Source organism: Salmo salar, chromosome ssa18 (genome assembly GCF_905237065.1).
Source record: "Salmo salar chromosome ssa18, Ssal_v3.1, whole genome shotgun sequence".
NCBI lineage: Eukaryota > Metazoa > Chordata > Actinopteri > Salmoniformes > Salmonidae > Salmo > Salmo salar.
In genome coordinates this window covers 50342353-50357796 of record NC_059459.1, presented here as the reverse complement: position 1 = coordinate 50357796, position 15444 = coordinate 50342353, and the positions used below count along the sequence as shown (strand labels likewise).

General features: G+C 39.6%; 1 protein-coding gene across 4 annotated transcripts in view; it reads right to left on the bottom strand.

Annotated features, from left to right (window-relative positions):
• The window catches only part of LOC106577456 (sodium/potassium/calcium exchanger 2), a 183332-nt gene that overhangs the window by 25415 nt on the left and 142473 nt on the right, over positions 1 to 15444 (bottom strand). For all 4 annotated transcript variants that reach the window (XM_014155447.2, XM_014155450.2, XM_014155448.2 and 1 more), the window contains one exon: positions 9328 to 9413. In XM_014155447.2, the coding sequence (XP_014010922.1) occupies positions 9328 to 9413 (86 nt within the window). The remainder of the gene's footprint in view (positions 1 to 9327; positions 9414 to 15444) is intronic.

Here is a 15444-nt window from a genome sequence, read left to right as displayed (position 1 = left end):
TGCTTACATGGTGGTGGTATTCAAGCTGAGGTTTGAATTTGTATTTATCATGGATCCCCATTAATGAATAATGAATAATGTCTAAATTTAGCATGTTGAGGTGACTAAACTGCTTGGCGTAACCTTGGATTGTAAACTGTCATGGTCAAAACATATTGATACAACAGTAGCTAAGATGGGGAGAAGTCTGCCTTCTAAACAGCACTATCAACATGTCAGGTCCTACAGGCCCTAGTTTAGTATTGTAAGTGTAAGGGGTGTGTAACTGGTGGCAGGGAAGTCAGACGCAGGACAGCAGAACTGGGTAATAACCGGAGCTGTTTAATTATCAAAACCAACGGCATCTAGAAATACAAATATGGGTACAAAACCCGTCGCGCACCAGTCAAAATGTGCAGAAGCACTTCCAACAAACAATTTCACATACAGACATGGGGGGAACAGAGGGTTAAATACACAATAAGTAATGAGGGAAATGTAAACCAGGTGTGTGGGAAAACAAGACAAAACAAATGGAAAATGAAAGGTGGATTGGCGATGGCTAGAAGACCGGTGACGTCGACCGCGGAACGCCACCCGAACAAGGAGAGGAACCGACTTTGGCGGAAGTTGTGACAGTAAGGTTTTAAAAATGGTGTAACTGCCTTAATTTTGCTGGGCCCCAGGAAGAGTAGCTGCTGCCTTGGATTATGTTGGAAAGGCTTCCAATAAATAACACCTTCTGTGTTCGGTTAGACAGGTAACTCTTTATCCATAATTTAGCAGGGGGTTTAAAGCCATAACACATGTTTTTCCAGCAGCAGACTATGATCGATAATGTCAAAAGCCGTACTGAAGTCTAACAAAACAGACCCCACAATCTTTTTATCATCAATTTCTCTCAGCCAATCATCAGTCATATGTGTAAGTGCTGTGCTAACAAAGAAAAAAGCTTTATCTCAGCCTTATCTCAAAGGCCTTATCTCAGACTGGCCAATAAAAAGAAACGATTAAGATGGGCAAAAGAACACATTCACTGGACAAAGGAACTCTGCCTAGAAGGCCAGCATCCCGGAGTCGAAATCTTCACTGATGACGTTGAGACTGGTGTTTTGCGGGTACTATTTAATGAAGCTGCCAGTTGAGGACTTGTGCGGTGTCTGTTTCTCAAACTGGACACTAATGTACTTGTCCTCTTGCTCAGTTGTGCAACGGGGCCTCCCACTCCTCTTTCTATTCTGGTCAGTGCCAGTTTGCACTGTTCTGTGAAGGGAGTAGAACACAGCGTTGTACGAGATCTTCAGTTTCTTCTCAATTTCTCGCATGGAATAGCCAAATTTTCTCAGAACAAGAATAGACTGATGAGTTTCAGAAGAAAGTTATTTGTTTCTGGCCATTTTGAGCCTGTAATCGAACCTACAAATGCTGATGCTCCAGATACTCAACTAGTCTAAAGAAGGCCAGTTTTATTGCTTCTTTAATCAGAACAAAAGTTTTCTGTTGTAGCTGTTCTGTTGTAGCTGTGTAGTTGTAGCTGTGCTAACATAATTGCAAAAGGGTTTTCTAATGATCAATTAGCCTTTTAAAATGATAAACTTGGATTAGCTAACACAACGTGCCATTGGAACACAGGAGTGATGGTTGCTGATAATGGGCCTCTGTACGTCTATGTAGATATTCCATTAAAAATCAGCCGTTTCCAGCTACAATAGTAATTTCCAACATTAACAATGTCTACACTGTATTTCTGATCAATTTTATGTTATTTTAATGGACAAAAAATGTGCTTTTCTTTAAAAAAAAACATTTGATTATGTTAATCAATCAATGCAAGCAGATATATTGATTAGCTATGTAGCTAGCTAACGTGACCTAGTTAAAGTTAGCTTGCTCGTACAAAGTCCAACAGTTAACCTTTTGTACCTAGCTAACACCAGTCAGCTGAAAGCTATCTAGCTAACAACCAGGCAAATAAAGGTAGCTTGCCAATGAATGTGATTTTGTTTTGATTAGCTACTATAGTTACCAAGCTAGTTAACTAACGTAATGTTATACCAGTCAGATGAGTGCTAACATTGAGTAGGTATCTAACCAACAAGCAAGGAAAGCTAGCTTGGTATATTTTGCTGCTATGATAGCCAGTTAACTTTAGCTAGATAGGTATCGTTAGCTAACGTAAGAATAACGTTTTTACATTTTACATTTTAGTCATTTAGCAGAAGCTATTATCCAGAGCGACTTACAGTAGTGAATGCATACATTTAATTTCATGCATTTTTATTTATTTTTTACTGGCCCCCCATGGGAATCAAACCCACAACCCTGGCGTTGCAAACACCATGCTCTACCAACTGAGCCACAAGGAAGACGTTAACTAATGTGTATAATGTGTATAATATTACAATATATCATATGTTTTTTACACAAAACATAGATAGTTAACGTTATTTAGGTTAAGTGTAAAAACCACCAAACTTCGGGAAACTGCCACACTGCCACGCTGCTCACATTCATTTGCTTTGCATAGACCAAGCTACGGTAAGATGAGGTAGCCAGATTTCAGACAGGAAAAACACTGCAGTTAGCTACACTACATTTCCTCGACTAAGAACAGCCAAGACCACAACACAAACCATAGCCAAGAAAATCAATTGCTTTGTTAAGAAATGGAAAGCTAGTTGTGAACCACATGTATACCCAATGGGGCAAGTGTGCAAATCCATGCTAGCGTCAGACAACTGACCAGACTCGACTGACAGCATCGCTGTTTCAAACAAGTAGAATACATTCCAGCCCCGGCATAAACGCTTGCAGCTTACACATTTCACAAAGTCCTTCAATGTTTGATTAATTTACATTACATCATAATTTTAAATAAAGTGAATCATCTTTTTTGTTTCTTATTCTTATTATGCTCTATGTAAGTAATTAAGAAGGTCCAGTAGTTAGGTTAATATGGATTGTGCTGATGACTCAATTACAAAAATGTTGTAATAAAGACTTGAATGAAAGATTGTCATGTTTTGATATTGTTATACTTCATGTAACTGGTCATCACATGCCTCTTGCATTTCAATACGTTATTTGAATTACACAATTGCCAGGCAGAAAACTGAGGATGTATCAGGCTAAGGACCTTACTGTTAGATGCAACAAAAGTCCACAGCCATCTCGGATATTGCTGGACACCTTCCCATGTACGATTTTGTGATGAAACTGTCCAAATAATATTGGAGATATGGCCAGGAGAAGCTAATAGAAACGATCAAGGGAATATGGACGTACCTTTAACATTCTCCTATGTGTGTTTGCTCAAACTGTCGGAGGATTCATTGCCACATTATGCTATTGTAGATAGCTATGTAACTTTAGACAAGCATTGATTTGATTACATTGGCTAGCTAATGTAGCTAGCTACAATAGAGAGGTTGGGTTGCGATTTCTATTTCATCAGCCTCAATTTTGAATATGGCTGAGATAATAAAAAACCAGAATGTATGTTGGGTTTCAACCTTGGATATACGGAGTTAGCTAGTTACCTAACTTGTGCCATAGCTGCGGCGGTTTTTTTCTCTCTTCGTATCCTAGGTAATGTTATTGCTAACGTTATACTTGTCATTGGTCACTCGGACGGGACGTTATTTACTCGGTAGCCTGCATAGCTAAAAGTTAGCTAGCTAATGTTACCTAGCTACAATGTAAGCAGAAAGATATACAATTTTAAAGCACGCCGGCTATCTGGTTTAAGATACGTGTTATCTAGCTAACTAGCTAATAACTTTTGCTGCTAGCTAGCTACTGGCTGCCAGGCAACTGTGCCAAGTAGCTAGTAATGACAGGAGAATGAGGTAGCTTCGATTCGTCACAGCCCCTAATACAGGTTGAATAGATATCCAATCAATACATGCTGCATTCTAACTTTAAATTATATGGATGATCTGTATTCCTAATTCTGTCTATATTTTTATTTTTCTCCTTTAACAAAAATGAAATATTAGCCTGTTAGCCCCTGTGTAATTAGTTAGTTTTCCTTCATGATTTGCAGTAAAAGATAGCAGAGAAAACAACACCTTTCTCGAATACTCAAACGGAAAGCACTTTTGATACGTAATCTTTGTCTATCATTCAAGTGTAACTGTTTACAATTTAGTCGAATTTTTTTAATGTCTTCATAGAGAATCCCTACCGGAGAATGCTACATTTCTATCCACCCTTCCAGCAAGAAAACTAGAAAGCAGATCGCGGTGTCATCTGCTGACCATTTAGGGAACTAAGTTCTCATCTGGTGTGCCAAATTTCGTTCCGTAATATGAAGTATTGACGGAGAATTTACGAGGGGAAAACTCACTTTAATTATTTAACGACTATTGTTCGCATCTATAATATACATTTTGTGTCTATAATATAAATTGTGTATTCATATATTTCCTAACAATGCATCTGCATACAGTACTTTAAATGTCTGAGGTGTTCTAAGCATATTAAAGCCAAATTTCCGTTTGTCTCTAACCCACGGTAATTCAGTTTTTTTGCATTTAATAAATGTGCAGGTTCGTCATTCTGTAACTATGGTTCGTATCTTTGGGGTTCTACTGCATCTGACTAGTACCTTAGTAACTATGTGCACAAGAGGCTGGCAGGGAGTTATGGAGTTTGATGCTTAGTACAGTTGAAGTCGAAAGTTCACATACACCTTAGCCAAATATATTTAAACTCAGTTTTTCACAATTCCTGACATTTAATCCTAGTAAAAATTCCCTGTCTTAGATCAGTTAGGATCACCACTTTATTTTAAGAATGTGAAATGTCAGAATAATAGAGAGAATGATTTATTTCAGCTTTTATTTCTTCCATCAGATTCCCAGTGGGTCAAAAGTTTACATACACTCAATTAGTATTTGGTAGCATTACCTTAAAATTGTTTAACTTGGATCAAACGTTTCGGGTAGCCTTCCACAAGCTTCCCACAATAAGTTGGGTGAATATTGGCCCATTCCTCTTGACAGCGCTGGTGTAACTGAGTCAGGTTTGTAGGCCTCCTTGCTCGCACACACTTTTTCAGTTCTGCCCACACATTTTCTATAGGATTGAGGTCAGGGCTTTGACTTTGTTGTCCTTAAGCCAGTTTGCCACAACTTTGGAAGTATGCTTGGGGTCATTGTCCATTTGGAAGACCCATTTGCGACCAATCTTTAACTTCCTGACTGATGTCTTGAGATGTTGCTTCAATATATCCACATATTTGTCCTTCCTCATGATGCCATCTATTCTGTGAAGTGTACCAGTCCCTCCTGCAGCAAAGCACCCCCAAAACATGATGCTTCCCCGCACGTGCTTCACGGGGGGATGGTGTTCTTCAGCTTGCAAGCCTCCCCCTTTATCCTCCAAACATAACGATGGTCATTATGGTCAAACAGTTCTATTTTTGTTTCATCAGACCAGAGGACATTTCTCCAAAAAGTACAATCTTTGTCCCCATGTGCAGTTGCAAACCGTAGTTTTTTTATGCCGGTTTTGGAGCAGTGGCTTCTTCTTTGCTGAGCGGCCTTTCAGGTTATGACGATATAGGACTCGTTTTACTGTGGATATAGATACTTTTGTACCTGTTTCCTCAAGCATCTTCACAAGGTCCTTTGCCGTTGTTCTGGGATTGATTTGCACTTTTCGCACCAAAGTAGGTTCATCTCTAGGAGACAGAACACGTCTCCTTCCTGAGCGGTATGACGGCTGCGTGGTCCCATGGTGTTTATACAGTGGACGAAAAAAGTATTTGATCTCCTGCTGATTTTGTACGTTTGCCCACTTACAAAGAAATGATCAGTCTATAATTTTAACCTCTTGACGGTCGCCTAGGATAGGGGGCGCTACAGCGATTTTTGAAAAAAATTCGTGCCCATTTTAAACGGCCTCCTACTCAAACTCAGAAGCTAGGATATGCATATAATTAATACTTGTGGATAGAAAACACCCTAAAGTTTCTAAAACTGTTTGAAGGGTGTCTGTGAGTATAACAGAACTCATATGGCAGTCAAAACCCCGAGACAGATCGTAACAGGATGTGGAATTCTGAATTGCGGACTCAACTTCATCACTTTGCCTATAAATCACACCGTGAGCAATGGTTCATTGAGCACTTCCTATTGCTTCCACTAGATGTCCCCAGTCTTTACAAAGTGGTTTGAGCCTTCTACTGTGAAAACTGACACAATGAGAGTCTGTGGAACGTGGTCACATGAGGAGGGCCATCACCATTATGACGCCGGCGCCCCTGGCTACCCTCCCCTTTCGAAACGTTTTGAAAGACAATGCAATCGTCCCCCTTGAATGTTATTGGAGCTCTGGTTGAAAAAGGCCCTAAAGATTTATGTTATACAACGTTTGACCTGTTTGAACAAACCTAAATTTAAAAAAATGCATTTTGTTGAGAGAGAAGTCCCGCGGCCGTCGGTACTTTTGGAGCAGCCTTCAGAACGCGCTAACAAGAACAAGCTATTGGGACGTAAAGGATTAACTTTTTCGAACGAAAATACATTTGTTGTGGACCTGGGATTCCTGGAAGTGCTTTCTGATGAAGATAATCAAAGGTAAGGGATTATTGACAATAGTATACAAGACTAGATTTGATATGCGATTGTTCCAAGATGGCGCTGACCTGTATTGCTAGCCTATTTTTTTGAGTATCGCAAAGTGTGATTACCCAGTAAAGTTATTTTTAAATCTGGCATTGCAGGTGCTTTCAAGAGATGCTAATCTATAAATCTTAGAATGACAATATTACATTTTTAAAATGTTTTCGAATAGTAATTTAGTAAATTGTAGCGCTGTTTCAAATAGTTAGTCAACGTCACGCGCCGATGTAAAATGCTGTTTTTATATATAAATATGAACTTTATCGAACAAATAAATGCATGTATTGTGTAACATGATGTCCTAGGAGTGTCATCTGATGAAGATTGTCAAAGGTTAGTGCTGCATTTAGCTGTTTTTTGGTTATTTGTGATGCATGTGGTTGGTCGGAAAATGGCTATGTGGCTACTTTTACGATATACTCCTCTAACATAATCTAATGTTTTGCTTTTGTTGTAAAGCCTTTTTGAAATCGGACAACGTGGTTCGATTCAGGAGAGGTGTATCTATAAAACGATATAACATAGTACTATATTTGGAGAAAAAAAAAATATTAAATTTTGTTATGCTAATGGCGATAGGATTTTTCGCTGGATGTCCGCCCAGAGGTTAATAGTAGGTTTATTTGAACAGTGAGAGACAGAATAACAATAAAAAAAATCCAGAAAAACGCATGTCAAAAATGTTATAAAATGATTTGCATTTTAATGAGGGAAATAAGTTTGACCCCTCTGCAAAACATGACTTAGAACTTGGTGGCAAAACCCTCGTTGTCAATCACAGAGGTCAGATGTTTCTTGTAGTTGGCCACCAGGTTTGCACACATCTCAGGAGGGATTTTGTCCCACTCCTCTTTGCAGATCTTCTCCAAGTCATTAAGGTTTCGAGACTGATGTTTGGCAACTCGAACCTTCAGCTCCCTCCACAGAATTTCTATGGGATTAAGGTCTGGAGACTGGCTCGGCCACTCCAGGACTGTAATGTGCTTCTTCTTGAGCCACTCCTTTGTTGCCTTGGCCGTGTGTTTTGGGTCATTGTCATGCTGGAATACCCATCCACGACCCATTTTCAATGCCCTGGCTGAGGGAAGGAGGTTCTCACCCAAGATTTGACGGTACATGGCCCCGTCCATCATCCCTTTGATGATGGACGGCATAAGCATAATGTTTCTACCTCCATGTTTGACGGTGGAGATGGTGTTCTTGGGGTCATAGGCAGCATTCCTCCTCCTCCAAACACGGCGAGTTGAGTTGATGTCAAAGAGCTCCATTTTGGTCTCATCTGACCACAACACTTACACCAGTTGTCCTCTGAGTCATTCAGATGTTCATTGGCAAACTTCAGACGGGCATGTATATGTATTCTTGAGAAGGGGGACCTTGCGGGCACTGCAGGATTTCAGTCCTTCATGGCGTAGTGTGTTACCAATTGTTTTCTTGGTGACTATGGTCCCAGCTGCCTTGATATCATTGACAAGATCCTCCCGTGTAGTTCTGGGCTGATTCCTCACCGTTCTCATGATCATTGCAACTCCACGAGGTGAGATCTTGCATGGAGCCCCAGGCCGAGGGATATTGACAGTTCTTTTGTGTTTCTTCCATTTGCGAATAATCGCACCAAATGTTGTCACCTTCTCCCCAAGCTGCTTGGCGATGGTCTTGTAGCCCAATCCAGCCTTGTGTAGGTCTACAATCTTGTCCCTGACATCCTTGGAGAGCTCTTTGGTCTTGGCCATAGTGAAGAGTTTGGAATCTGATTGATTGATTGCTTCTGTGGACAGGTGTCTTTTTTACAGGTAACAAGCTGTGGTTAGGAGCACTCCCTTTAAGAGTGTGCTCCTAATCTCAGCTCGTTACCTGTATAAAAGACACCTGGGAGCCAGAAATCTTTCTGATTGAGAGGGGGTCAAATACTTATTTCCCTCATTAAAATGCAAATCAATTTATAACATTTTTGACATGCGTTTTTCTGGATATTTTTGTTGTTATTCTGTCTCTCACTGTTCAAATAAACCTACCATTAAAATTATAGACTGATCCTTTCTTTGTCAGTGGGCAAATGTACAAAATCAGCAGGGGATCAAATACTTTTTCCCCCACTTTACTTGCGTACTATTGTTTGTACAGATGAACGTGGTACCATCAGGCATTTGGAAATTGCTGGATGAGCAAGACTTGTGGAGCTCTAAAAAAAGTCTTGGCTGATTTATTTTGACTTTCCCATGATGTCAAGCAAAGAGGAACTGAGTTTGAAGATAGGCCTTGAAATATATCAACAGGTACACCTTCAATTGACTCAAATTACGTCAATTAGCCAATCAGAAGCTTCTAAAGCCATGCCATAATTTTCTGGAATTTTCCAAGCTATTTAAAGGCACAGTCAACTTAGTGTATGTAAACTTCTGACCCACTGGAATTGTGATACAGTGAATTATAAGTGAAATAATCTGTCTGTAAACAATTGTTTGAAAAATGACTTGCACAAAGTAGATTTTCTAACCAACTTGCCAAAACTATAGTTTGTTTAACAAGAAATTTGTGGAGTGGTTGAAAAACGCGTTTTAATGACTCCAACCTAAGTGTATGTAAACTTCCGTCTTCAACTGTATGTGTGCCCACTTGTTTGCTGTTGGGTTTATGTTGTTTGCTGTTGGGTTTATGTTGGTTTGTGTGTGTATGTGTGTGTATGTGTGCGTGTGTGCCCTTAAAATGGGTTTCTTACCGCAGCTTCCCCTTCTTGTCCAGCAGTGCCATTCATTGGTGGTGTGACTTCCACCTCGACATTCGAGCTGTTTGGAAGATTCTTATCTGCATATTAGAAAAGAGAAAACATAGAGAGCAATTCATTTAATTGTGGTGTATTGGTAGACAAAAAGCCAATGCACTGCTCATGTAAGATCAGTGTGGTATGTTAATTAAATGCAGAGTAATATCAGTAAAACAACTGCAATGATTAATCAAGAGATAAACTAATAAGGAATGACTAGCTATAATTGCAAATCCATCATTCAAACTATTTACGGTATCTTTACAAACACAGGCAGTGTTTGCTTTACATTCGGGGCAGATGTTGCATGGTTTTGAGGATGATTTCCCTTATAAAATAAAAATCGTACACACTTATCCACACAAACGTATTGCTGCCATGAGAAAACAAACAAACTGTACAGCCATTTGTCCCCCATACAAATTGTTTTCATGAAAAAAAAGTTTAAAAAAAAACAACAAAAAGCAGTAGAGCTAGTGCAGGTGTACATCGTTTTTCAAGACAAGGCTTGAAGAATACTGCTTTAGGACATCCAACCCAGGTCATTCATGATCAATATATACAATGGCTGTATATATTGTTTTGGGGATGTTTTTGTGCTTTTCAGTGCACAGTTGACCAATACAATCCTTCCCCATTAGTACTGCTAGCAGCACCAAAAATGCAAAGCAGGAGATGTTGGATTTAGAGTGTCTGTGTGAGTGTGTTCCTGCAGTGCAGCTCCCCCTATCTTGTATGAGGGCTAATATGTATCCTATTCATTTAGAGCCAGATTCACTTATGCTCTTGATTAAAATACAAAATGCCGAAAGCCATGTAATTGGATGATTATAACATAATTGCCATGGAAATTGGTTTAATCCAAGTGTGTTTGTGACACAGCAGGAGATTGTCAGGGAGATACTGTGATCTGATACTCATCGTCTAACAAATTACTTCCCTGGTCCTTTTGGAAGGTATCCTATACACTATTAACTAAACCATAGAAAATAATTATACATTTGATATGCAGATTTGATATAATATGTGGCATATAAAAATCTGAGTAAATAACACATGGAACTACACATTTGTATATTAATCCAATCAGAATGTTTTTTGGTCTACAGTACAATATTCTTTAAGCTTAAACCCATTGAATCAGCACCATGGACTACTAGCTCTAATCTAACAACAAGAGAACCAAGCATCAAAGCCAGTAACAATCAAAACTGGCCATGTATTTGGGTCCAGTTTAGATGCTAATATGTTCATGTGGCGCTGTTAGCATAATTTTGTCTGGGTAATAAATATCCATTTCCCTCTTTGATTTTGTACCAATGAAAGCTCTTTCTATGGCCCCCCTGAGTATCTTTTTGACCATTGTGTCAGAGATCTTTGAAATGAAAACCTGCATTAATTGCACTTGGGAGCGTCTCAATTGAACAAATCACCTAGGTGTCTGGTTAGACTGTAAACTCTCCTTCCAGAAGCACATTAAGCATCTCCAATCCAAAATTAAATTGAGAATCGGGGTCCTATGGTGAGGGAAAAATTATGTATTCACGTTATTTGTTGGATATGTAACAATTATTTACTTAACGAACAGTAAGATATTTCTGTCCTGCTAATGCTGTGTTTTATGGTCTCCACTAGCACTCTGCAGCTAGTCTGGGTGTTGAGGACATGTGTTCTACTAGACATAGCTTGAAGCTGACAATTGATTTGTGTTGGGGATAAAAACCTAAAAGCTAGCATTCTATAGACAAGATGTGGTGTGTGTGGCTCAAGATAGAGAGAGCCTGGAAGAGTTAAGAACAATGCCTCATTGTCTCATCTTCCTGGCATCTGGGAAACTAAGTAAAAGACCATCCTGTGTAGATAACCTAGGTGGCTTATGGGAAGTTAAGAAATGACTGACTAAGTAATCTTGGTATCAGCTATATAAAAACTGTGCATCGTCTGTTAAGGCTAGACTCTCAGCCTAACAGTCAGTCAAGACTGGTGGGCTGACAGTCTCATTATTGCAATAATGAATCGATATTAAATAAAAATGATTGTTTGAAGAGATGACCAAGTCCAAGTCTCTCTCAGTACTGAATTTCCACTACACTATTTCGCAACAAAGCATCCTTCACTCATGCCGCCAAACATACCCTAGTAAAACTGACTATCCTACCGATCCTTGACTTCGGCTATGTCATTTACAAAATATCCTCCAACACTCTACTCAGCAAATTGGATGCAGTCTATCACAGTGCCATCCGTTTTGTCACCAAAGCCCCATATACTACCCACCACTGTGACCTGTATGCTCTCATTGGCTGGCCCTCGCTTCATATCCGTCGCCAAACCCACTGGCTCCAGGTCATCTATAAGTCATTGCTAGGTAAAGCCCCACCTTATCTCAGCTCACTGGTCACCATAGCAGCACCCACCCGCAGCACGTGCTCCAGCAGGTATATTTCGCTGGTCACCCCCATAGCCAATTCCTCCTTCGGCCGCCTTTCCTTCCAGTTCTCTGCTGCCAATGACTGAAACGAACTGCAAAAATCACTGAAGCTGGAGACTCTTAATCTCCCTCACTAGCTCTAAGCACCAGCTGTCAGAGCAGCTCACAGATCACTGCACATAGCCAATCTGTAAATAGCCCATCCAACTACCTCATCACCATATTGTTATTTATTTTGCTACTTTGCACCCCAGTACCGCTACTTGCACACTCATCTTCTGCACATATTTCACTCCTGTGTTTAATTTGCCATACTGTATTAATTTCGCCACTATGGCCTATTTATTGCCTCTCCCCCTTATCCTACCTCATTTGCACACACTGTATATAGACCTTCTCTATTGTATTATTGACGGTATGTTTCTTTATTCCATGTGTAACTCTGTGTTGTTGTTTGTGTCGCACTGCTTTGCTTTATCTTGGCCAGGTCACAGTTGTAAATGAGAACTTGTTCTCAACTAGCCTACCTGGTTAAATAAAGGTGAAATAAAAAAATTGCTCTAAGACAACAGTCAAAATTGATTCGGCAGTTCTAAATGCCATGCTTGCTTGGCTTTAGAAGCAAGGCCTCATTAACCCTCAAGCTAGCATTTTTTTCATCATATCTCAAAAGTGGTTGATTCAATCCTCTCAATTTTTCAGAACTTTGTCAGTCAAGTTGTTCCTAATATCTACACCAAAATGTTAGATTTTCTGCATCAATATGGACAGAACCGATTGGCAAATGTACTGTAAATTGAGAAATAATATGACTATAGCGAACAAAAAGAAGAAACTGTAACTAAAAACAAAGATGAATGATAGTCAAAAGCTTTAGAGTGCCTTAAATGAAATTTGGGGCAAAAAGGCAAACTCGGCTCCATCATTCATTGAATCAAATGGTTCATTCATTAAAAAAAACACTGATAATGCTACTTTTATGATTTCTTCATTGCCAAGATTAGCAAACGTAGGCATGATACTGTATGTCAACAACAAATTCTGAACCTACACATTCATGAATAACTGAAGAAATTATGAAAGACAAGCATTGTCATTTTGAATTCCGTAAAGTGTGTGTGGAAGAGGTGAAAACATTATTGTTGTCTATTAACAATGACAAGCCACCTGGGTCTGACAACTTGGATGGAAAATTACTGAAGATGATAGTGAGTGATATTGCCACTCCTATTTGCAATCTCTTCAATCTAAGCCTACAGGAAAGTGTGTGCCCTCAGGCCTGGACGGAAGCAAAAGTCATTGCACTACACAAGAATAGCAAAGCACCCTTTACTTGCTCAAATAGCTGACAAATCAGCCTGTTACCAACCCTTAGTAAACTTATGGGAAAAAAATGTGTTTGACCAGAAACAATGTTATTTCACAGTAAAAAAAAAGGAACAACAATTTTTCAGCATGCTTATAGGGAAGGACATTCAACAAGCACAACACTTACACAAATGTGACCGACTGGCTGAAATCGGTCTTATGTAGCAAAATTTGAAATTATGCTTTTTACATTGGAAAAAGTAGACTCAGAGCTACAAAATGGTATATCATACACTACAGTTGAGGAACAACGGGAAAGTAATTTTTCTTTAAAAGTTGATAGGCCATTTTCTCAAAAGTGAGTTTTTGAATGTTTTGGTACTGCTACTGGAAAGGTCTTATTTGTCTACACCCATTCAGCATCGTGCAACACCCTCTTAAGCTTTAGCCTAGCACCCAAGCTAACGGGCTGACATTGGCTAGCTTGCTAGCTACTTCCAGACACATAACGAGAGAACACCCTACTCTGACCATTTTACTCGCCCTAGCAGAGCTGGTTAAGCAGTTTTTTTGTTATCCAGAGCGGTCAACACCCCGGTCAACATCCGTTCATAAATTCATCAGTTATTCTGCGCTCTTTGGCACACTCAAACGAGAATGCTCTGAAACCAATGTAGATGGCCAGACTGAATTTATGAATGCACCTGAAATGGTTACTTGCTAAGGAGGAGTCTTTTGTTAAGACATGTTACTTGCTAGCTAGCTAGGTAAACAATTAACGTAAACTCACCCCATTCCGTACAAATGTGCGCAACTGCGACATTCAAACGAGGCTGCAAAGAAAACGAATGGGACTGTAGCGACTGTGTTGACTTCAACATCTGGGGTGTGATCTACGTTTCTATTCAAGCGTTGATCGACATGGTAATGGCTCTATAGTATTGGAGAAAAGTTGAAAAAACTGACCCTCCATTACATCGTGACGTGTCATGACGTAACATACAGCACGCATAAAGCAACAATTTCTGTCTTACAATCTCTCTCCACCAGGTGTAGCACTTGTCTCATCGTTTAAAAACAAGAAATGGACAGTCACTGTAAGCGATCATGACTCTCAAAGCCGCTGTTTACTTCTTAAGATCACTTTTGCACCACCCTAAAAACCGATTCAAATTCGACACAAACCTTCAAATAGGTATGTAATGACACATTATATAAACTCTTTATAGTGTTTTATTTACATTTTAAAGGCGATAAGTTGGACAGATCGAGTGAAAAAAAAGCTGTTTTCCCACACATATCCTCTCCTTCTCACTACCACGCATTAGTTTTGCTTCCCCACACGCCATTTTTAAAAAGACCAGACGGAGCTCATTGCCTTCTTGAATAATGCAGAAATGGGCAGCTTGGAGGTCATGTCATTACATTTGTTGGAAAGGGGAGAAATTGTGCTTTACAATGGTATTGACATTACAGTTGATCTGGAAGTATTACGTTTTGGGGGCGCTAAAATAAGGTCAATTGTACGGACCAAGGCAATGTACAAAAGTGAGTGAGTTTACGTTAACCATAATCCCAACTCATAACGTTACTAGCCTGCATGAATCTGCAGGTAGCTAACCAACCATGTTCAATGTTAGCTAGCTAACATTAGGCTATAGCTAGCTAAGCAAATGGCTCAGAGATACAAAAAAATAAGGTCATACACGTAACGTTAGCTAGCGAGCCAACCAGCTAACATTAGCTAGCTAGCTAGGTAAACAATGAACCATAATCACAACTCATGACATTAGTACCCTGCATGAATCTGCAGGTAGCTAACCAACCAGGTTCAATGTCAGCCAGCTAACATTATGTTATAGCTAGCTAAGCAAATGGCTCTGAGATACAAATAATAAGGTCATACACGTAACGTTAGCTAGAGATCCAGTCAGCTAACTTTAGCTAGCTAGCTAGGTAAACAATGAACCAAAATCACAACTCATGACGTTAGTACCCTGCATGAATCTGCTGGTAGCTAACCAACCAGGTTCAATGTTAGCTAGCTAACATTAGGCTATAGCTAGCCAAGTAAATTGTGTTTTTGTCCAAATTAGAAATGTGTAATATCTGAAAATGTATCTAGCTAGACGATCTTACCCGTGTACATCATTCATGGTTGGACGCGTCTCCTGTCGGATGCCATGGTTGCACTTAGTTTGAAGATGTAATCTGGAGACTGGTGTTTTCTCCATCTCCTTAGTTATCATACGCGAATTCCACTGATTTCATAACTCAGTCCTCCAGAAAGTGGAGAGCAACACTTATGCAGTTTTAATACACGATACATTCAA